We start from the raw sequence: 24,000 nt of genomic DNA, 5'->3' as shown, positions 1-24,000 counted from the left end.
AGGGAGAGTGTTGGAGAGTGTTGGAGGGTGAGGGAGAGTGTTGGAGAGTGTTGGAGGGTGAGGGAGAGTGTTGGAGAGTGTTGGAGGGTGAGGGAGAGTGTTGGAGAGTGTTGGAGGGTGAGGGAGAGTGTTGGAGAGTGTTGGAGGGTGAGGGAGAGTGTTGGAGAGTGTTGGAGGGTGAGGGAGAGTGTTGGAGAGTGTTGGAGGGTGAGGGAGAGTGTTGGAGAGTGTTGGAGGGTGAGGGAGAGTGTTGGAGAGTGTTGGAGGGTGAGGGAGAGTGTTGGAGAGTGTTGGAGGGTGAGGGAGAGTGTTGGAGAGTGTTGGAGGGTGAGGGAGAGTGTTGGAGAGTGTTGGAGGGTGAGGGAGAGTGTTGGAGAGTGTTGGAGGGTGAGGGAGAGTGTTGGAGAGTGTTGGAGGGTGAGGGAGAGTGTTGGAGAGTGTTGGAGGGTGAGGGAGAGTGTTGGAGAGTGTTAGAGGGTGAGGGAGAGTGTTGGAGAGTGTTGGAGGATGAGGGAGAGTGTTGGAGATTATGAGAGAACCACTTTAAGCACCTATTTATCTCACTACGTCCCACTATATACCTACCTCTCTCCCCCAGGTCCCACTAACCTCCTAATTACCTCCTTAGGTAGGGTCTTGGGAGGTAATTAATCACCAATTTCCCGTCTCCCAGGTACCACTATGCACCTAATTACCACCTCAGGTCCCACTAAGCACCTAATTACCTCCTCACGTCCCACTAAGCATCTACTTTCCTTTCCAGGTAACCAGGTGGCCATCAAGGTGATGGAGAACATAGGAGAAAACCTGGAGGAAATAGAGGAAGAGTACCTAATTCTGAGGGACCTAAGTCTACACCCCAATCTTCCTGCTTTCCACGGTATCTTCTTTAAGAAGGCAGGCAAGCAGGAGGAGGATCAGGTGTGGATTGTGATGGAGGTAAGAAGTGGAGGTAGTGGTGGAGTAGGTACCTATCTCTCTCTCTCTCTACAAGATGTAGGTATAGTAGATACCTATTTCTCTCTACAAGATGTAGGTAAAGTAGGTATCTCTCTCTCTACAAGATGTAGGTAAAGTAGGTATCTCTCTCTCTACGAGAGAGTAGGTTTCTCTCTCTTCAAGACTTATACTATAAGTAGGTATATCTCTCTCTCCGTCTTTAAGACATAGGTAAGCAGGTGCCTATCTCTCTCTCTCACCAAAAGACTTAGGTAAAGCAACAGGTACCTATCTCTCTTTCTGCTAAAACATAGGTAAGCAGGTACCTATCTCTCTGTCTCACCACAAGACCTAGGTAAAGCAACAGGTACCTATATCTCTCTCTCACTAGAAGACCTAGGTAAAGCAACAGGTACCTATATCTCTTTCTCTTCTAAGACACAGGTAAACAGGTACTAATCTCTCCCTCACCACAAGACCTAGGTGAAGCAACAGGTAGCTATCTCTCTCTCTTCTAAGACACAGGTAAGCAGGTACCTATCTCTCTCCCTCACCACAAGACCTAGGTGAAGCAACAGGTAGCTTTCTCTCTTCTAAGACACAGGTAAGCAGGTACCTATCTCTCTCCCTCACCACAAGACCTAGGTGAAGCAACAGGTAGCTTTCTCTCTTCTAAGACACAGGTAAGCAGGTACCTATCTCTCTCCCTCACCACAAGACCTAGGTGAATCAACAGGTAGCTATCTCTCCCCAGGAGAGTATCTCAGGGTCTAAATCGGTCTCTTTCTGGTCTGCTACAGTTGTGTGAGAGAGGATCAGTCACAGACCTGGTCCAGGCACTCATCAGACGAGGTCAGAGACTGACTGAACCCCAGCTGGCTTACATCCTCAAGGAGACCATTGATGTAAGTACGTCTGTCTTCATCATTATCATCATAATAACCATGATTCCAATCATAATAATCATTCTAATCATAATAATTATCATCGTAATAATAATAATGATAATTATGATACAGGCACTGTCGTACCTACACGAGAACCGGTGTATGCACAGAGATATTAAAGGCCACAATATTCTTCTGACTGATCAGGGCAACATTAAGCTGGTGGACTATGGTGTTAGTTCCCACCTGGCCTCCACCTGGGGCAGGAGGAACACTTCTGTGGGCACCCCTTATTGGATGGCCCCTGAGGTACGTCCCTGAAGAGTTAATGGGGGTTTTAAGGGATTCTAGGGAGTTTGAAGGGTTCTAGGGAAGTTTAAAGGGTTCTAAGGGTTGATAGGTATTTAAAAGGCCTCCACCTGGGACAGGAGGAACACTTCTGTCGGTACCCCTTATTGGATGGCCTCTGAGGTACGTCCCTGAAGAGTTAATGGGGGTTTTAAGGGGTTCTAGGGGGTTTAAAAGGGTTCTAGGGGGTTTCTAAGGGGTTGGTGGGTATTTAAAGGCCTCCACCTGGGTCAGGAGGAACACTTCTGTCGGTACCTCTTATTGGATGGCCTCTGAGGTACATCCTCCACACTTTAAAAGGGGTTAATGGTGATTTTAAAGGATTAGTGGTAATTTTAAGGTGTTAATGGGTGATTTTAAAGATTTAATGGATGATTTTAATGGGGTAATGGGTGTTTACAGGTGATCGCGTGTGAACAACAATTGGATTATAGTTACGACGTAAGGTGTGACGTCTGGTCCCTGGGCATCACTGCCATAGAGCTGGCTGATGGGGAACCCCCATTGTCTGAGATCCATCCCATGAGGGCCCTGTTCCAGGTGAGTTATGACAGATCCATCCCATGAGGGCCCTGTTCCAGGTGAGTGATACTAGATCCATCCCATGAAGACCCTGTTCCAGGTGAGTTATGATAGATCCATCCCATGAGGGCCCTGTTCCAGGTGAGTGATACTAGATCCATCCCATGAAGACCCTGTTCCAGGTGAGTTATGATAGATCCATCCCATGAGGGCCCTGTTCCAGATGAGTGATACTAGATCCATCCCATGAAGACCCTGTTCCAGGTGAGTTATGATAGATCCATCCCATGAGGGCCCTGTTCCAGGTGAGTGATACTAGAGCCATCCCATGAAGACCCTGTTCCAGGTGAGTTATGACAGATCCATCCCATCGGGGACTTGTTCTAGGTGAATGCTCCCCTTGTAGATCCCTTCCATCAGGTCCCTCTTCCAGGTGAGTGTTCCAGCTTCTCTGAAGACCATCTCTTCTTGTTGCTGTTGGAGTATAGGGCCACCTGGAACTCGCACAGTACTGAACCCTAGGAAACCTCATAATTAAGATGCATCCAGTTATAACTTTGTTCCAGGTATGACTCACGAAATCGTAATGACACGATTGCAAACAAACCATACCACGGGCGGGGATAGAACCCGCGATCAGAGAGTCTCAAAACTCTAGACCGTCACGTTAGCCATTGGGCCAGCTAGCCACAATAAGATTCATCCAACTAGGTATATTTCTACACCATAGGAAGGTTAGCATAAGCACCACTGTGACCACAAATGCAAGTTTTTACAGACGAATCTCCAGCTAGCGTGGCCGTGACGAACTCTAGCTCAAGTAGCTAACGCGACGGTCTGGAGTTTTGAGACTCTCTGATCGTGGGTTCTATCCCCGCCCGTGGTATGGTTTGTTTCAGGTATGATAAGGTTTACATAACTAGTATTACACATAACTTCTGAGTTATGGTATTGTAGGTTAATAATGAAATATTACAGCCATGGTATTTTGGGTTATGTTCTTCTTCTCCACCAGATACCAAGGAACCCACCACCCACACTTGATCGTCCTGTTGAATGGTCCTTCGAACTGAACGACTTCATAGCAGAGTGTTTGATCAAGGACTTTGAACAACGGCCAGGGTCTAAGGAACTACTACAACACCCCTTCATCAAGGCTGTCCCCAACAACCCTGAGGAGGTGAGGCTTTCGGTGGGGAGACTGGGGAAGTATGTGTTGAAGGAGTCCCCGTATCAACCCTGGGGAGGTGAGGTTGTGGGGGAGGTTGGGGAGTAGGTAGTGAGGGAGGTAGGGTGAGGTAAGCACCTGGACGAGGACTGAACCCTCCCAACATCCAAACTCTCTCTCGAAGTGAATTTCAGACTTTGTCCTTGTCAGACGACCGTGTCTTAACGCCCACGGCTCCTTAGGCCTAAATTGACAGAAATCCAGCACAGTTTGGACCCAAAACTAGAAAATGAGGCGATTATCTTGACTTATTCGCCAAAATCACCGTTAAAATCTCCAAAACATTGACACTTAGTGAAATTTCAGTGGGCCTAATTAGGCATAGCCCCTTTGAATTCAGCCTATTACTATCCACTCCTCCACCAGATCCGCCTCCAGCTGATTCTCCTGCAAGACGACTTAAAGAAGAGGAACCAACTGGTTCAGAAACAGCCAGAAACGACCATCAAAGGAGGAGCCTTGAAGGCTGACAGGAAAACGAAGAGAACACCTCTGTGGATGGACGATCTGGCCTGTCTGGAGAAGTTGTCTGAGGTTTGTATGGTAGACAGTACAGTGATGACAGTAAGTGACGGTGGGGACAGGAGAGGCTGTTGTGTGTATGTGTGTGTGTGTGTGTGTGTGTGTGTAGTCATATGTGCGGTTATTGGGGTTGATTTACAGCTCATGGCCCCACCTCTTCACTGGTCGATGCTAGGGTCACTCTCTCCCTGTGAGTGTGTGTGTGTGTGTGTGTGTGTGTGTGTGTGTGTGTGTGTGTGTGTGTGTGTGTGTGTGTGTGTGTGTGTGTGTGTGTGTGTGTGTGTGTATGTGTGTTTTTAAAATCCAATTCCTTATGGTCCAGAGCTCAAATCAGAGGTAATTATGTCACATAACATCTATCAGAAAGCGAGGGGTTCCTGGAGCCTTTCACCCGAGCCTTCACCTGAGCCTTTCACCTGAGCCTTTCACCCGAGCCTTTCACCTGAGCCTTTCACCTGAGCCTTTCACCTGAGCCTTCACCTGAGCCTTTCACCCGAGCCTTCACCTGAGCCTTCACCCATTTTCCACCTGCGTTCCACCTCATTTCCCCCACCGCCGTGACCAGCATTCCCCCCTCAAGGCCACTTTCACAGACAAATGCAAAATCACCTCCTCTCTCTCACCCCCCCCATTTCCACACATTTACAACCCCTTTATCTCCCCCCATTACCCAGGGTATGGGTACCCCAGCCCTCACCAGTCAGAACCTAATTAACACCCATCTATTCCCCTATGACTAAGGCACTTAACGACCTCCTACGTCCCCTGCAGGAGGTGATAGTGGACCACCTACACAGGAGGTACCTAACTGACCAGATCTACACGTATATGGGAGACATATTGATTGCTGTCAACCCGTTCAAGGAGATTGATGTCTATGGCGAGACTGTGAGTGATTATTATAATTATTATTATTATTATTATTGTTATTATTGTTATTATTATGGTCTGTATAAGTTGTGTCAGGTACTGGTAGTAATAAATATTATTATTATTATTATTATTATTATTATTATTATTATTATTATTATTATTATTATTATTATTATAATTATTATTATTGTTATTACCATAATTATTATTATAAGAATTATTATATCTCTAACTATCTCTAACTATCTCTGACTGTCTCTCACAGGAGTCACACCCACTGTCTCACACTGTCTCACACTGTCTCACACTGTCTCTCACAAGAGTCACACCCACTGTCTCACACTGTCTCACACTGTCTCTCACAGGAGTCACACACACTGTCTCACACTGTCTCACACTGTCTCTCACAGGAGTCACACACACTGTCTCACACTGTCTCACACTGTCTCTCACAAGAGTCACACCCACTGTCTCACACTGTCTCACACTGTCTCTCACAAGAGTCACACCCACTGTCTCACACTGTCTCACACTGTCTCTCACAGGAGTCACACACACTGTCTCACACTGTCTCACACTGTCTCTCACAAGAGTCACACCCACTGTCTCACACTGTCTCACACTGTCTCTCACAGGAGTCACACACACTGTCTCACACTGTCTCACACTGTCTCTCACAAGAGTCACACCCACTGTCTCACACTGTCTCACACTGTCTCTCACAGGAGTCACACACACTGTCTCACACTGTCTCTCACAGGAGTCACACCCACTGTCTCACACTGTCTCTCACAGGAGTCACACACACTGTCTCTCACAGGAGTCACACCCACTGTCTCACACTGTCTCACACTGTCTCTCACAGGAGTCACACACACTGTCTCACACTGTCTCACACTGTCTCTCACAGGAGTCACACACACTGTCTCACACTGTCTCTCACAGGAGTCACACCCACTGTCTCACACTGTCTCACACTGTCTCTCACAGGAGTCACACACACTGTCTCACACTGTCTCACACTGTCTCTCACAGGAGTCACACCCACTGTCTCACACTGTCTCACACTGTCTCTCACAGGAGTCACACACACTGTCTCACACTGTCTCTCACAGGAGTCACACCCACTGTCTCACACTGTCTCTCACAGGAGTCACAAACACTGTCTCACACTGTCTCTCACAGGAGTCACACCCACTGTCTCACACTGTCTCTCACAGGAATCACACACACTGTCTCACACTGTCTCTCACAGGAGTCACACCCACTGTCTCACACTGTCTCTCACAGGAGTCACACACACTGTCTCACACTGTCTCTCACAGGAGTCACACCCACTGTCTCACACTGTCTCACACTGTCTCTCACAGGAGTCACACACACTGTCTCACACTGTCTCTCACAGGAGTCACACCCACTGTCTCACACTGTCTCTCACAGGAGTCACACACACTGTCTCACACTGTCTCTCACAGGAGTCACACCCACTGTCTCACACTGTCTCTCACAGGAGTCACACACACTGTCTCACACTGTCTCTCACAGGAGTCACACCCACTGTCTCACACTGTCTCTCACAGGAGTCACACACACTGTCTCACACTGTCTCTCACAGGAGTCACACCCACTGTCTCACACTGTCTCACACTGTCTCACACAGGAGTCACACCCACTGTCTCACACTGTCTCACACTGTCTCACACAGGAGTCACACCCACTGTCTCACACTGTCTCACACTGTCTCACACTGTCTCACACTGTCTCACACAGGAGTCACACCCACTGTCTCACACTGTCTCACACTGTCTCTCACAGGAGTCACACCCACTGTCTCACACTGTCTCTCACAGGAGTCGCACACACTGTCTCACACTGTCTCTCACAGGAGTCACACCCACTGTCTCACACTGTCTCTCACAGGAGACACACCCACTGTCTCACACTGTCTCTCACAAGAGTCACACCCACTGTCTCACACTGTCTCTCACAGGAGTCACACACACTGTCTCACACTGTCTCTCACAGGAGTCACACCCACTGTCTCACACTGTCTCTCACAGGAGTCACACACACTGTCTCACACTGTCTCTCACAGGAGTCACACCCACTGTCTCACACTGTCTCACACTGTCTCACACAGGAGTCACACCCACTGTCTCACACTGTCTCACACTGTCTCACACTGTCTCACACAGGAGTCACACCCACTGTCTCACACTGTCTCACACTGTCTCACACAGGAGTCACACCCACTGTCTCACACTGTCTCACACTGTCTCTCACAGGAGTCACACCCACTGTCTCACACTGTCTCTCACAGGAGTCACACACACTGTCTCACACTGTCTCTCACAGGAGTCACACCCACTGTCTCACACTGTCTCACACTGTCTCACACAGGAGTCACACCCACTGTCTCACACTGTCTCACACTGTCTCACACAGGAGTCACACCCACTGTCTCACACTGTCTCACACTGTCTCACACAGGAGTCACACCCACTGTCTCACACTGTCTCTCACAGGAGTCACACCCACTGTCTCACACTGTCTCTCACAGGAGTCACACCCACTGTCTCACACTGTCTCACACTGTCTCTCACAGGAGTCACACACACTGTCTCACACTGTCTCACACAGGAGTCACACCCACTGTCTCACACTGTCTCACACAGGAGTCACACCCACTGTCTCACACTGTCTCACACAGGAGTCACACCCACTGTCTCTCACGGTCTCACACAGGAGTCACACCCACTGTCTCACACTGTCTCACACTGTCTCACACTATCTCTCACAGGAGTCACACCCACTGTCTCACACTGTCTCACACTGTCTCACACAGGAGTCACACCCACTGTCTCACACTGTCTCACACTGTCTCACACAGGAGTCACACCCACTGTCTCACACTGTCTCACACTGTCTCTCACAGGAGTCACACCCAATGTCTCACACTGTCTCACACAGGAGTCACACCCACTGTCTCACACTGTCTCACACAGGAGTCACACCCACTGTCTCACACTGTCTCACACAGGAGTCACACCCACTGTCTCACACTGTCTCACACAGGAGTCACAATCACTGTCTCACACTGTCTCACACTGTCTCACACTATCTCTCACAGGAGTCACACCCACTGTCTCACACTGTCTCACACTGTCTCACACAGGAGTCACACCCACTGTCTCACACTGTCTCACACTGTCTCACACTGTCTCTCACAGGGGTCACACCCACTGTCTCACACTGTCTCGCACAGGAGTCACACCCACTGTCTCACACTGTCTCATACTGTCTCACACTGTCTCACACTGTCTCACACTGTCTCACACTATCTCTCACAGAAGTCACACCCACTGTCTCACACTGTCTCTCACAGGAGTCACACACACTGTCTCACACTGTCTCTCACAGGAGTCACACCCACTCTCTCACACTGTCTCTCACAGGAGTCACACACACTGTCTCACACTGTCTCTCACAGGAGTCACACACACTGTCTCACACTGTCTCTCACAGGAGACACACCCACTGTCTCACACTGTCTCACACTGTCTCTCACAGGAGTCACACACACTGTCTCACACTGTCTCTCACAGGAGACACACCCACTGTGTCACACTGTCTCTCACAGGAGTCACACCCACTGTCTCACACTGTCTCTCACAGGAGTCACACCCACTGTCTCCCACTGTCTCTCACAGGAGTCACACCCACTGTCTCACACTGTCTCACACAGGAGTCACACCCACTGTCTCACACTGTCTCACACAGGAGTCACACCCACTGTCTCACACTGTCTCACACAGGAGTCACACCCACTGTCTCACACAGGAGTCACACCCACTGTCTCACACTGTCTCACACTGTCTCACACTATCTCTCACAGGAGTCACACCCACTGTCTCACACTGTCTCACACTGTCTCACACAGGAGTCACACCCACTGTCTCACACTGTCTCACACTGTCTCACACAGGAGTCACACCCACTGTCTCACACTGTCTCACACTGTCTCACACTGTCTCACACTGTCTCTCACAGGAGTCACACCCACTGTCTCACACTGTCTCGCACAGGAGTCACACCCACTGTCTCACACTGTCTCACACTGTCTCACACTGTCTCTCACTGTCTCACACTGTTTCACACTGTCTCACACTGTCTCACACTATCTCTCAAAGACGTCACACCCACTGTCTCACACTGTCTCACACTGTCTCACACTGTCTCTCACAGGAGTCACACCCACTGTCTCACACTGTCTCTCACAGGAGTCACACACACTGTCTCACACTGTCTCTCACAGGAGTCACACACACTGTCTCACACTGTCTCTCACAGGAGACACACCCACTGTCTCACACTGTCTCACACTGTCTCTCACAGGAGTCACACACACTGTCTCACACTGTCTCTCACAGGAGACACACCCACTGTGTCACACTGTCTCTCACAGGAGTCACACCCACTGTCTCACACTGTCTCTCACAGGAGACACACACACTGTCTCACACTGTCTCTCACAGGAGTCACACCCACTGTCTCACACTGTCTCTCACAGGAGTCACACCCACTGTCTCACACTGTCTCTCACAGGAGTCACACCCACTGCCTCACACTGTCTCTCACAGGAGTCACACCCACTGTCTCACACTGTCTCTCACAGGAGTCACACCCACTGTCTCACACTGTCTCACATTGTCTCTCACAGGAGTCACACCCACTGTCTCACACTGTCTCACACTGTCTCTCACAGGAGTCACACCCACTGCCTCACACTGTCTCACACTGTCTCTCACAGGAGTCACACCCACTGTCTCACACTGCCTCTCACAGGAGTCACACCCACTGTCTCACACTGTCTCACACTGTCTCTCAGAGGAGTCACACCCACTGTCTCACACTGTCTCACACTGTCTCTCACAGGAGTCACACCCACTGTCTCACACTGTCTCACACTCTCTCTCACAGAAGTCACACACACTGTCTCACACTGTCTCACACTGTCTCACACTGTCTCACACTGTCTCTCACAGGAGTCACACAAACTGTCTCACACTGTCTCTCACAGGAGTCACACACACTGTCTCACACTGTCTCTCACAGGAGTCACACACACTGTCTCACACTGTCTCTCACAGGAGACACACCCACTGTCTCACACTGTCTCACACTGTCTCTCACAGGAGTCACACACACTGTCTCACACTGTCTCTCACAGGAGACACACCCACTGTGTCACACTGTCTCTCACAGGAGTCTCACACACTGTCTCATACTGTCTCTCACAGGAGTCACACCCACTGTCTCACACTGTCTCTCACGGGAGTCACACCCACTGTCTCACACTGTCTCTCACAGGAGTCACACCCACTGTCTCACACTGTCTCTCACAGGAGTCACACCCACTGTCTCACATTGTCTCTCACAGGAGTCACACCCACTGTCTCACACTGTCTCACATTGTCTCTCACAGGAGTCACACCCACTGTCTCACACTGTCTCTCACAGGAGTCACACCCATTGTCTCACACTGTCTCACACTGTCTCTCACAGGAGTCACACCCACTGTCTCTCACAGGAGTCACACCCACTGTCTCACACTGTCTCACACTGTCTCTCACAGGAGTCACACCCACTGTCTCACACTGTCTCACACTGTCTCTCACAGGAGTCACACCCACTGTCTCACACTGTCTCACATTGTCTCTCACAGGAGTCACACCCACTGTCTCACACTGTCTCTCACAGAAGTCACACCCACTGTCTCACACTGTCTCTCACAGGAGACACACCCACTGTCTCACACTGTCTCTCACAGGAGACACACCCACTGTCTCACACTGTCTCACACTGTCTCTCACAGGAGTCACACCCACTGTCTCACACTGTCTCTCACAGGAGACACACCCACTGTCTCACACTGTCTCTCACAGGAGTCACACCCACTGTCTCACACTGTCTCAAACAGGAGTCACACCCACTGTCTCACACTGTCTCTCACAGGAGACACACCCACTGTCTCACACTGTCTCTCACAGGAGTCACACCCACTGTCTCACACTGTCTCAAACAGGAGTCACACACACTGTCTCACACTGTCTCAAACAGGAGTCACACCCACTGTCTCACACTGTCTCTCACAGGAGACACACCCACTGTCTCACACTGTCTCACACAGGAGACACACCCACTGTCTCACACTGTCTCACACTGTCTCTCACAGGAGTCACACCCACTGTCTCACACAGGAGTCACATCCACTCTCTCACACTGTCTCTCACAGGAGTCACACCCACTGTCTCACACTGTCTCTCACAAGAGTCACACCCACTGTCTCACACTGTCTCTCACAGGAGTCACACCCACTGTCTCACACTGTCTCTCACAGGAGTCACACCCACTGTCTCACACTGTCTCTCAGAGGAGACACACACACTGTCTCACACTGTCTCTCACAGGAGTCACACCCACTGTCTCACACTGTCTCTCACAGGAGACACACCCACTGTCTCACACTGTCTCTCACAGGAGTCACACCCACTGTCTCACACTGTCTCACACAGGAGTCACACCCACTGTCTCACACTGTCTCTCACAGGAGTCACACCCACTGTCTCACACTGTCTCTCACAGGAGTCACACCTACTGTCTCACACTGTCTCTCACAGGAGTCACACGCATTGTCTCACACTGTCTCACACTGTCTCTCACAGGAGTCACACCCACTGTCTCACACTGTCTCTCACAGGAGTCACACCCACTGTCTCACACTGTCTCACACTGTCTCTCACAGGAGTCACACCCACTGTCTCACACTGTCTCACACTGTCTCACACTGTCTCTCACAGGAGTCACACCCACTGTCTCACACAGGAGTCACACCCACTGTCTCACACTGTCTCTCACAGGAGTCACACCCACTGTCTCACACTGTCTCTCACAGGAGTCACACCCACTGTCTCACACTGTCTCACACTGTCTCTCACAGGAGTCACACCCACTGTCTCACACTGTCTCTCACAGGAGTCACACCCACTGTCTCACACTGTCTCTCACAGGAGTCACACCCACTGTCTCACACTGCCTCTCACTGTCTCTCACAGGAGTCACACCCACTGTCTCACACTGTCTCACACTGTCTCTCACAGGAGTCACACCCACTGACTCACACTGTCTCACACTGTGTCTCACAGGAGTCACACCCACTGTCTCACACTGTCTCACACTGTTTCTCACAGGAGTCACACCCACTGTCTCACACTGTCTCTCACTGTCTCTCACGGGAGTCACACCCACTGTCTCACACTGTCTCTCACAGGAGTCACACCCACTGTCTCACACTGTCTCTCACAGGAGTCGCACCCACTGTCTCACACTGTCTCTCACAGGAGTCACACCCACTGTCTCACACTGTCTCTCACAGGAGACACACCCACTGTCTCACACTGTCTCTCACAGGAAACACACCAACTGTCTCACACTGTCTCTCACTTTCTCACACTGTCTCTGACAGGAGTCACAGCTACTATCTCTGACTATCTGACTATCACTGACTGTCTCTGACAAGAGTCACAGCTACTATCTCTGACTATCTCTGGCTGGAGTCACAGCTACTATCGCTGACTGTCTCTGACAGGAGTCACAGCTACAATCTCTAACTATCTCTAACAGGAGTCACAGCTACTATCTCTGACTATCTGTGACAGGAGTCACAGCTACTATCTCTGACTATCTGTGACAGGAGTCACAGCTATTATCTTTGACTATCTCTAACAGGAGTCACAGCTACAATCTCTGACTATCTCTGACAGGAGTCACAGCTACTATCTCTGACTATCTCTGACAGGAGTCACAGCTACTATCTCTGACTATCTCTGATTATCTCTGACAATAGTCACAGCTACTATCTCTGATTATCTCTGACTATCTCTGGCAGGAGTCACAGCTACTATATCTGACTATCTCTGACAGGAGTCACACCTACTATCTCTGACTATCTCTGATTATCTCTGACAGGAGTCACAGCTACTATCTCTGACTATCTCTGGCAGGAGTCACAGCTACTATCTCTGACTATCTCTGACAGGAGTCACAGCTACAATCTCTGACTATGTCTGACAGGAGTCACAGCTACTATCTCTGACTATCTCTGGCAGGAGTCACAGCTACTATCTCTGACTATCTCTGACAGGAGTCACAGCTACTATCTCTGACTATGTCTGACAGGATTCATAGCTACAATCTCTGACTATCTCTGACAGGAGTCACAGCTACAATCTCTGACTATCTCTAACAGGAGTCACAGCTACTATCTCTGACTATCTCTGGCAGGAGTCACAGCTACAATCTCTGACTATCTCTGACAGGAGTCACAGCTACAATCTCTGACTATCTCTGGTAGGAGTCACAGCTACTATCTCTGACTATCTCTGACAGGAGTCACAGCTACTATCTCTGACTATCTCTGACAGGAGTCACAGCTACAATCTCTGACTATCTCTAACAGGAGTCACAGCTACAATCTCTGACTATCTCTGACAGGAGTCACAGCTACTATCTCTGACTATCTCTAACAGGAGTCACAGCTACAATCTCTGACTATCTCTGACAGGAGTCACAGCTACAATCTCTGACTATCTCTGACAGGAGTCACAGCTACTATCTCTGACTATCTCTGACAGGAGTCACAGCTACTATCTCTGACTATCTCTGACAGGAGTCACAGCTACAATCTCTGACTATCTCTAACAGGAGTCACAGCTACAATATCTGACTATCTCTAACAGGAGTCACAGCTACTATCTCTGACTATCTCTGGCAGGAGTCACAGCTACAATCTCTGACTATCTCTGACAGGAGTCACAGCTACAATCTCTGACTATCTCTGGTAGGAGTCACAGCTACTATCTCTGACTATCTCTGACAGGAGTCACAGCTACTATCTCTGACTATCTCTGACAGGAGTCACAGCTACAATATCTGACTATCTCTAACAGGAGTCACAGCTACAATCTCTGACTATCTCTGACAGGAGTCACAGCTACTATCTCTGACTATCTCTGACAGGAGTCACAGCTACTATCTCTGACTATCTCTGACAGGCGTCACAGCTACAATCTCTGACTATCTCTGGCAGGAGTCACAGCTACTATCTCTGACTATCTCTGACAGGAGTCACAGCTACAATCTCTGACTATCTCTAACAGGAGTCACAGCTACTATCTCTGACTATCTCTAACAGGAGTCACAGCTACAATCTCTGACTATCTCTGACAGGAGTCACAGCTACAATCTCTGACTATCTCTGACAGGAGTCACAGCTACTATCTCTGACTATCTCTGACAGGAGTCACAGCTACTATCTCTGACTATCTCTGACAGGAGTCACAGCTACTATCTCTGACTATCTCTAACAGGAGTCACAGCTACAATCTCTGACTATCTCTAACAGGAGTCACAGCTACAATCTCTGACTATCTCTGACAGGAGTCACAGCTACTATCTCTGATTATCTCGGACAGGAGTCACAGCTACTATCTCTGACTATCTCTGACAGGAGTCACAGCTACAATCTCTGACTATCTCTGACAGGAGTCACAGCTACTATCTCTGACTATCTCTGACAGGAGTCACAGCTACAATCTCTGACTATCTCTAACAGGAGTCACAGCTACAATCTCTGACTATCTCTAACAGGAGTCACAGCTACAATCTCTGACTATCTCTGGCAGGAGTCACAGCTACTATCTCTGACTATCCCTGACAGGAGTCACAGCTACTATCTCTGACTATCTCTGACAGGAGTCACAGCTACTATCTCTGACTATCTCTGACAGGAGTCACAGCTACAATCTCTGACTATCTCTAACAGGAGTCACAGCTACAATCTCTGACTATCTCTGGCAGGAGTCACAGCTTCTATCTCTGACTATCTCTGACAGGAGTCACAGCTACTATCTCTGACAGGAGTCACAGCTACTATCTCTGACTATCTCTGACAGGAGTCACAGCTACTATCTCTGACAGGAGTCACAGCTACTATCTCTGACTATCTCTGACAGGAGTCACAGCTACTATCTCTGACTATCTCTGACAGGAGTCACAGCTACAATCTCTGACTATCTCTAACAGGAGTCACAGCTACAATCTCTGACTATCTCTAACAGGAGTCGCAGCTACAATCTCTGACTATCTCTGACAGGAGTCACAGCTACTATCTCTGATTATCTCGGACAGGAGTCACAGCTACTATCTCTGACTATCTCTGACAGGAGTCACAGCTACAATCTCTGACTATCTCTAACAGGAGTCACAGCTACTATCTCTGACTATCTCTGGCAGGAGTCACAGCTACAATCTCTGACTATATCTGACAGGAGTCACAGCTACTATCTCTGACTATCTCTGACAGGAGTCACAGCTACTATCTCTGACTATCTCTAACAGGAGTCACAGCTACTATCTCTGATTATCTCTAACAGGAGTCACAGCTACTATCTCTGATTATCTCGGACAGGAGTCACAGCTACTATCTCTGACAGGAGTCACAGCTACTATCTCTGACTATCTCTAACAGGAGTCACAGCTACAATCTCTGACTATCTCTGACAGGAGTCACAGCTACTATCTCTGACAGGAGTCACAGCTACTATCTCTGACTATCTCTAACAGGAGTCACAGCTACAATCTCTGACTATCTCGGACAGGAGTCACAGCTACTATCTCTGACTCTCTCTGACAGGAGTCACAGCTACTATCTCTGACAGGAGTCACAGCTACAAACTCTGACTATCTCTAACAGGAGTCACAGCTACTATCTCTGACTATCTCTGGCAGGAGTCACAGCTACAATCTCTGACTATCTCTGACAGGAGTCACAGCTACTATCTCTGACTATCTCTGGCAGGAGTCACAGCTACAATCTCTGACTATCTCTAACAGGAGTCACAGCTACAATCTCTGACTATCTCTAACAGGAGTCACAGCTAGTATCTCTGACTATCTCTGACAGGAGTCACAGCTACAATCTCTGACTATCTCTAACAGGAGTCACAGCTACTATCTCTGACTATCTCTGGCAGGAGTCACAGCTACAATCTCTGTCTATCTCTAACAGGAGTCACAGCTACTATCTCTGACTATCTCTGGCAGGAGTCACAGCTACAATCTCTGACTATCTCTAACAGGAGTCACAGCTACAATCTCTGACTATCTCTAACAGGAGTCACAGCTACAATCTCTGACTATCTCTAACAGGAGTCACAGCTACTATCTCTGACTATCTCTGGCAGGAGTCACAGCTACAATCTCTGACTATCTCTGACAGGAGTCACAGCTACTATCTCTGACTATCTCTGGCAGGAGTCACAGCTACAATCTCTGACTATCTCTGACAGGAGTCACAGCTACTATCTCTGGCAGGAGTCACAGCTACTATCTCTGACTATCTCTGACAGGAGTCACAGCTACACAGAGGGATGGTCAAGAGCGAGAATCCGCCACACATCTTTGCTATGGCTGACAATGCTTACCATAGTATGCTGCACCAGAAACAGCAACAGTGTATAGTCATATCTGGAGAATCAGGTGCTGGCAAGACTGAGAGTGCTAATTTCCTGCTCAAGCACCTAGTTACTCTGGGCAAGGTAGGTACCTGTGGTTACCTTGGGCAATGTAGGTACCTGGGGGATAGTTACCCTGGGCAAGGTAAGTACCTGGGGCTAGTTACTCTGGGCGAGGTAGGTACCTGGGGTTAATTACCCTGGGTAAGGTAGGTACCTGTGGTTACTCTGGGCAAGGTAGGTACCTGAGGCTAGTTACCATGGGCAATGTAGGTTCCTGGGGATAGTTACCCTAGGCAAGGTAGGTACCTGGGGTTGGGGCGTACCCTCTACACTAAGTAGGTAGGTACCTGGGACTAGTTACCCTGGGAACGGTAGGTATCTGGGGTTAGTTACCCTGGGAAAAGTAGGTACCTTAATTATCAGTTTGTGAAATTTCATGTTTTTGATACCTAATTACTTGTGTACCTAATTGCTATCACCTGAAGGTCACCCGTTGCCTTGTTCCATGTACCTACTTACCTACTACTTTCCCCACAATCCTACTCACCTAATTATCACCTGCTTTCCTCGCCAATGAGTCTAGTCACCTAATTACCACCTACTTCCCTAGCCAATGAGCCTAGTCACCTAATTACCATCTACTTCTCCTGCCAGTAAATCTAGTCACCTAATTACCACCCATACCTCCTAGGCACCTACTATTCCATCAATCACCCTACCAGGAACCTACTAACCCCTGACCAACCTTCACTTACCCCTCAGGCACCTACTAACCCTTCAACCACCCCTCCAGGCACCAACTAACCCCTGACCAACCTTCACCTACCCTTCAGGCACCTACTAACCCCCCTGACCAACCTTCACCTTCCCTTCCAGGCACCTGCTAACCCTTCAACCTACCCCCAGGCATCTACTAACTCCTGACCACCTTCAACTACCCCCAGGCACCTACTAACCCATCAATCACCCTCCCAGGCACCTACATACCCCTGACCAACCTTCACCTACCCCCAGCATCTACTAATCCCTGACCAGCCTTCACCCACCCCCAGGCACCTACTGACCCATCAATCACCCTCCCAGGCACCTTCTAACCCCTTACCAACCTTCTCCTACCCTCCCAGGCACCTACTAACCCCTGATCTACCTTAACCTACCCCCCAGGCACCTAACAGGAACCTAGAAGACAAGATCCTACAAGTCAACCCCATCATGGAGGCCTTTGGGAACGCGAAGACGGGAATTAACGACAATTCTTCCCGTTTTGGAAAGTACCTGGAACTGACTCATACCAGACTGGGTCGTGTCACTGGCGCCAAGATATCTGTCTACTTGCTGGAGCAGTCTAGAGTCGTCTACCAGGCTGAGTAAGTGACAGTAACTGGTGTTTTGTGGTAGTGTGGTGACTGTTGTGGTGTTGTGGTGACTGTTGTGGTGTTGTGGTGACTGTTGTGGTGTTGTGGTGACTGTTGTGGTGTTGTGGTGACTGTTGTGGTGTTGTGGTGACTGTTGTGGTGTTATAGTGACTGTTCCATCAGTTTTACCAAGTGTTTTAGTGTTCTGTTAAGTGTTCTACTGTTCTCCAGGGGAGAGCAGAATTTCCACATCTTCTACTACCTTCACGACGGTCTGGAAGCGGAGGACAAGTTGCTCCAGTACTGCCTGGATAATTCCAGGAGGGAGAAGCACAGGTACCTTAGGGGTACCTGCTGGAGCAAGAGCAGGAGCCAGGTGAGTAGCTGGGGTACCTGCTGGAGGATGAGCCAGGTGAGTAGCTGGGGTACCTGCTGGAACAGAAGCCAGGTGAGTACCTGGGGTACCTGCTGGAACAGAAGCCAGGTGAGTAGCTGGGGTACCTGCTGGAGGATGAGCCAGGTGAGTAGCTGGGGTACCTGCTGGAACAGAAGCCAGGTGAGTAGCTGGGGTACCTGCTGGAGGATGAGCCAGGTGAGTAGCTGCGGTACCTGCTGGAGGATGAGCCAGGTGAGTAGCTGGGGTACCTGCTGGAGGATGAGCCAGGTGAGTACCTGGGGTACCTGCTGGAACAGAAGCCAGGTGAGTAGCTGGGGTACCTGCTGGAGGATGAGCCAGGTGAGTAGCTGGGGTACCTGCTGGAACAGAAGCCAGGTGAGTACCTGGGGTACCTGCTGGAACAGAAGCCAGGCGAGTAGCTGGGGTACCTGCTGGAGGATGAGCCAGGTGAGTAGCTGGGGTACCTGCTGGAGGATGAGCCAGGTGAGTAGCTGGGGTACCTGCTGGAGGATGAGCCAGGTGAGTAGCTAGGGTACCTGCTGGAGGATGAGCCAGGTGAGTAGCTGGGGTACCTGCTGGAGGATGAGCCAGGTGAGTAGCTGGGGTACCTGCTGGAGCAGAAGCCAGGTGAGTAGCTGGGGTACCTGCTGGAGCAGAAGCCAGGTGAGTAGCTGGGGTACCTGCTGGAGCAGAAGCCGGGTGAGTAGCTGGGGTACCTGCTGGAGGATGAGCCAGGTGAGTAGCTGGGGTACCTGCTGGAGGATGAGCCAGGTGAGTAGCTGGGGTACCTGCTGGAGGATGAGCCAGGTGAGTACCTGGGGTACCTGCTGGAGGATGAGCCAGGTGAGTAGCTGGAGTACCTGCTGGAACAGAAGCCAGGTGAGTACCTGGGGTACCTGCTGGAGGATGAGCCAGGTGAGTAGCTGGAGTACCTGCTGGAACAGAAGCCAGGTGAGTACCTGGGGTACCTGCTGGAGGATGAGCCAGGTGAGTAGCTGGAGTACCTGCTGGAGCAGAAGTCAGGTGAGTAGCTGGGATACCTGCTGGACCAGGAGCAGGAGCCAGGTGAGTATCTGGGGGCTTCAGTACCTGACTAGACAGGCACAGGAGTTCAATACCCGGGTTTGGAGGGTCGGGAGTTCAATAGAAGGGTATAGCTGGAAGATAGACAATCTACTTCATCTACCACAACTACTAACCTCACTTAATCTACCCCATCTACCACAACTACCAACCAACTAAATCTACCCATCTACCACAACTATTAACCTCACTAAATCTACCCCATCTACCACAAGCACTAACCACCACAATCTACCCCATCTACCACAAGCACTAACCACCACAATCTACCCCATCTACCAGGCCAATCTACAACAATTCAACAAGGTGGTAGACGGCTTCAAGTCACTGGGCTTTAAGGACGAAGAACTGGACTCTGTGTACAGGATTCTGGCCTCTATCATCAACCTGGGTGACGTCGACTTCTACCAGACGATAGACAGAGACAATATCGAACAAGCAGCCGTCAAGAATGTTGATCAGGTGAAGATAGGTGAGTTAATGATGATTATAATGATGATAACGATGATAATGATAGTTATAACAATAATAATTAAAATCATCTTGCCCTGGTTCTGCCCTACAGTCTCTGAGTTGCTGGGTATCGACCCTGTGGACCTGACAGAAGCCCTGACCTCTAACAGCGTCGTCACTAAGGGCGAGATTATCACCAGGAACAACTCTGTCGACGAGGCAGTGTCGACGAGGGACGCTATGTCTAAAGCCATGTATGGTCGACTCTTCGACTGGATCGTCAACAATATTAACCGTCTACTGTCGTTTTGTAGGATTGTTTAGTAAGTTTGTGGGGTGTTTGTGGGTGTTTGTGGGTGTTTGGTGGTGTTTGGTGGTGTTTGGTAGGTGTTTGGTGGTGTTTGTGGTGTTTGGTGGTGTTTGGTGGTGTTTAGTAGGTGTTTGGTGGTGTTTGTGGTGTTTGGTGGTGTTTGGTAGGTGTTTGAGGGTGTTTGTGGTGTTTGAGGGTGTTTGTGGAGTTTGGTGGTGTTTGTGGTGTTTGGTAGATGTTTGGTGGTGTTTGGTGGTGTTTGGTAGGTGTTTGAGGGTGTTTGTGGAGTTTGGTGGTGTTTGTGGTGTTTGGTAGATGTTTGGTGGTGTTTAGTAGGTGTTTGGTGGTGTTTGGTAGGTGTTTGAGGGTGTTTGTGGAGTTTGGTGGTGTTTGGTAGATGTTTGGTGGTGTTTGTGGTGTTTGGTGGTGTTTGGTGGTGTTTAGTAGGTGTTTGGTGGTGTTTGTGGTGTTTGGTAGATGTTTGGTGGTGTTTGGTAGGTGTTTGGTGGTGTTTAGTAGGTGTTTGGTGGTGTTTGGTAGGTGTTTGGTGGTGTTTGGTAGGTGTTTGAGGGTGTTTGTGGAGTTTGGTGGTGTTTGGTAGATGTTTGGTGGTGTTTGTGGTGTTTGGTGGTGTTTAGTAGGTGTTTGGTGGTGTTTGGTGGGTGTTTGGTGGTGTTTAGTAGGTGTTTAGTAGGTGTTTGGTGGTGTTTGGTAGGTGTTTGGTGGTGTTTGGTAGGTGTTTGAGGGTGTTTGTGGAGTTTGGTGGTGTTTGGTAGATGTTTGGTGGTGTTTGTGGTGTTTGGTGGTGTTTAGTAGGTGTTTGGTGGTGTTTGGTGGTGTTTGGTAGGTGTTTGGTGGTGTTTAGTAGGTGTTTGGTGGTGTTTGTGGTGTTTGGTGGTGTTTGGTAGATGTTTGGTGGTGTTTGTGGTGTTTGGTGGTGTTTGGTGGTGTTTGTGGTGTTTGGTGGTGTTTGGTAGGTGTTTGGTGGTGTTTGTGGTGTTTGGTGGTGTTTGTGGTGTTTGGTGGTGTTTGGTAGGTGTTTGGTGGTGTTTAGTAGGTGTTTGGTGGTGATTGTGGTGTTTGGTGGTGTTTGGTGGTGTTTGGTAGGTGTTTGGTGGTGATTGTGGTGTTTGGTGGTGTTTGGTAGGTGTTTGGTGGTGTTTAGTAGGTGTTTGGTGGTGATTGTGGTGTTTGGTGGTGTTTGGTAGGTGTTTGGTGGTGATTGTGGTGTTTGGTGGTGTTTGGTAGGTGTTTGGTGGTGTTTAGTAGGTGTTTGGTGGTGTTTGTGGTGTTTGGTGGTGTTTGGTAGGTGTTTGGTGGTGTTTAGTAGGTGTTTGGTGGTGTTTGTGGTGTTTGGTGGTGTTTGGTAGGTGTTTGGTGGTGTTTAGTAGGTGTTTGGTGGCGTTTGTGGTGTTTGGTGGTGTTTGGTAGATGTTTGGTGGTGTTTGTGGTGTTTGGTGGTGTTTGGTAGGTGTTTGGTGGTGTTTAGTAGGTGTTTGGTGGTGTTTGTGGTGTTTGGTGGTGTTTGGTAGGTGTTTGGTGGTGTTTGTGGTGTTTGGTGGTGTTTGGTAGGTGTTTGAGGGTGTTTGGAGGTGTTTGCGGGTGTTGGTGGGGTGTTTGGTGGGTGTTTGAAGGTGCTTGGTGGTGTTTGTGGGGTGTTTGAGAATGTTTGTCGGGTGTTTGGTGGTGTTTGTAAGGTGTTTGAGAGTGTTTGGTGGCGTGAACGGGTGTTTGAAGGTGTTTAATGGTGTTTGTGGAGTGATTGAGGGTGTTTGTTGGTGTTTGTCGGGTGTTTAAAAGTGATTGGAGGTGTTTAACGGGTGTTAAACACCTCCAAGAGAGAGAGAGAGAGAGAGAGAGAGAGAGAGAGAGTTATTATCAATTTAGAAATGTTGTGTCTATGTCAAAAGTAACACCTGACTCTGGGTATTCCAGCGGAGAGAACCTGGCCGTAGGCCTACTGGACATCTTCGGGTTTGAGAACTTTGAGAAGAACTCGTTCGAACAGCTGTGTATCAACATTGCTAACGAGCAGATCCAATACTTCTTCAACCAGCATATCTTTACCTGGGAACAGCAGGAGTATATGTCTGAGGGCATTGAGGTGGGTGTTTGTGGTGTTTGTGGTGTTTGTGGGGTGTTTGTGGGGTGTTTGTGGGGTGTTTGGTGGGTCAGTAGCAGGAGTATATGTCTGAAGGCATTGAGGTGGGTGTTTGTGGGGTTTGTGGGGTGTTTGTGGGGTGTTTATGGGGTGTTTGTGGGGTGTTTGTGGGGTGTTTGTGGGGTGTTTGTGGGGTGTTTGTGGGGTGTTTGGTGGGTCAGTAGCAGGAGTATATGTCTGAAGGCATTGAGGTGGGTGTTTGTGGGGTTTGTGGGGTGTTTGTGGGGTGTTTATGGGGTGTTTGTGGGGTGTTTGTGGGGTGTTTGTGGGGTGTTTGTGGGGTGTTTGTGGGGTGTTTGGTGGGTCAGTAGCAGGAGTATATGTCTGAGGGCATTGAGGTGGGTGTTTGTGGTGTTTGTGGTGTTTGTGGGGTGTTTGTGGGGTGTTTGTGGGGTGTTTGTGGGGTGTTTGGTGGGTCAGTAGCAGGAGTATATGTCTGAGGGCATTGAGGTGGGTGTTTGTGGGGTGTTTGTGGGGTGTTTGGTGGGTCAGTAGCAGGAGTATATGTCTGAGGGCATTGAGGTGGGTGTTTGTGGTGTTTGTGGGGTGTTTGTGGGGTGTTTGTGGGGTGTTTGTGGGGTGTTTATGGGGTGTTTGTGGGGTGTTTGTGGGGTGTTTGGTGGGTCAGTAGCAGGAGTATATGTCTGAGGGCATTGAGGTGGGTGTTTGTGGTGTTTGTGGGGTGTTTGTGGGGTGTTTGTGGGGTGTTTGTGGGGTGTTTGTGGGGTGTTTGGTGGGTCAGTAGCAGGAGTATATGTCTGAGGGCATTGAGGTGGGTGTTTGTGGGGTGTTTGTGGGGTGTTTGGTGGGTCAGTAGCAGGAGTATATGTCTGAGGGCATTGAGGTGGGTGTTTGTGGTGTTTGTGGTGTTTGTGGGGTGTTTGTGGGGTGTTTGTGGGGTGTTTGTGGGGTGTTTGTGGGGTGTTTGTGGGGTGTTTGTGGGGTGTTTGTGGGGTGTTTGGTGGGTCAGTAGCAGGAGTATATGTCTGAGGGCATTGAGGTGGGTGTTTGTGGGGTGTTGGTGGGGTGTTTGTGGGGTGTTTGTGGGGTGTTTGTGGGGTGTTTGTGGGGTGTTTGTGGGGTTTGTGGGGTGTTTGTGGGGTGTTTGTGGGGTGTTTGGTGGGTCAGTAGCAGGAGTATATGTCTGAGGGAATTGAGGTGGGTGTTTGTGGGGTTTGTGGGGTGTTTGTGGGGTGTTTGTGGGGTGTTTGTGGGGTGTTTGTGGGGTGTTTGGTGGGTCAGTAGCAGGAGTATATGTCTGAGGGTATTGAGGTGGGTGTTTGTGGGGTTTGTGGGGTGTTTGTGGGGTGTTTGTGGGGTGTTTGTGGGGTGTTTGTGGGGTGTTT

The 24,000-nt window shown here is 49.5% G+C and overlaps 1 protein-coding gene across 1 annotated transcript in view; it reads left to right on the top strand.

Annotated features, from left to right (window-relative positions):
* LOC128701043 (myosin-IIIb-like) overlaps window positions 1-24,000 on the top strand; it is a 106,454-nt gene that overhangs the window by 14,394 nt on the left and 68,060 nt on the right. The window contains exons 3-15 of the mRNA XM_070080470.1: window positions 764-939; window positions 1,740-1,844; window positions 1,959-2,135; window positions 2,577-2,714; window positions 3,712-3,876; window positions 4,291-4,458; window positions 5,218-5,334; window positions 16,788-16,976; window positions 18,060-18,262; window positions 18,482-18,626; window positions 20,013-20,202; window positions 20,296-20,506; window positions 22,429-22,597. Coding sequence (XP_069936571.1) covers window positions 764-939; window positions 1,740-1,844; window positions 1,959-2,135; window positions 2,577-2,714; window positions 3,712-3,876; window positions 4,291-4,458; window positions 5,218-5,334; window positions 16,788-16,976; window positions 18,060-18,262; window positions 18,482-18,626; window positions 20,013-20,202; window positions 20,296-20,506; window positions 22,429-22,597 — 2,153 coding nt within the window. The remainder of the gene's footprint in view (window positions 1-763; window positions 940-1,739; window positions 1,845-1,958; window positions 2,136-2,576; window positions 2,715-3,711; window positions 3,877-4,290; window positions 4,459-5,217; window positions 5,335-16,787; window positions 16,977-18,059; window positions 18,263-18,481; window positions 18,627-20,012; window positions 20,203-20,295; window positions 20,507-22,428; window positions 22,598-24,000) is intronic.

This window comes from Cherax quadricarinatus, unplaced genomic scaffold, assembly GCF_038502225.1.
Source record: "Cherax quadricarinatus isolate ZL_2023a unplaced genomic scaffold, ASM3850222v1 Contig491, whole genome shotgun sequence".
NCBI lineage: Eukaryota > Metazoa > Arthropoda > Malacostraca > Decapoda > Parastacidae > Cherax > Cherax quadricarinatus.
This window is presented reverse-complemented; position numbering and strand designations above follow the sequence as displayed.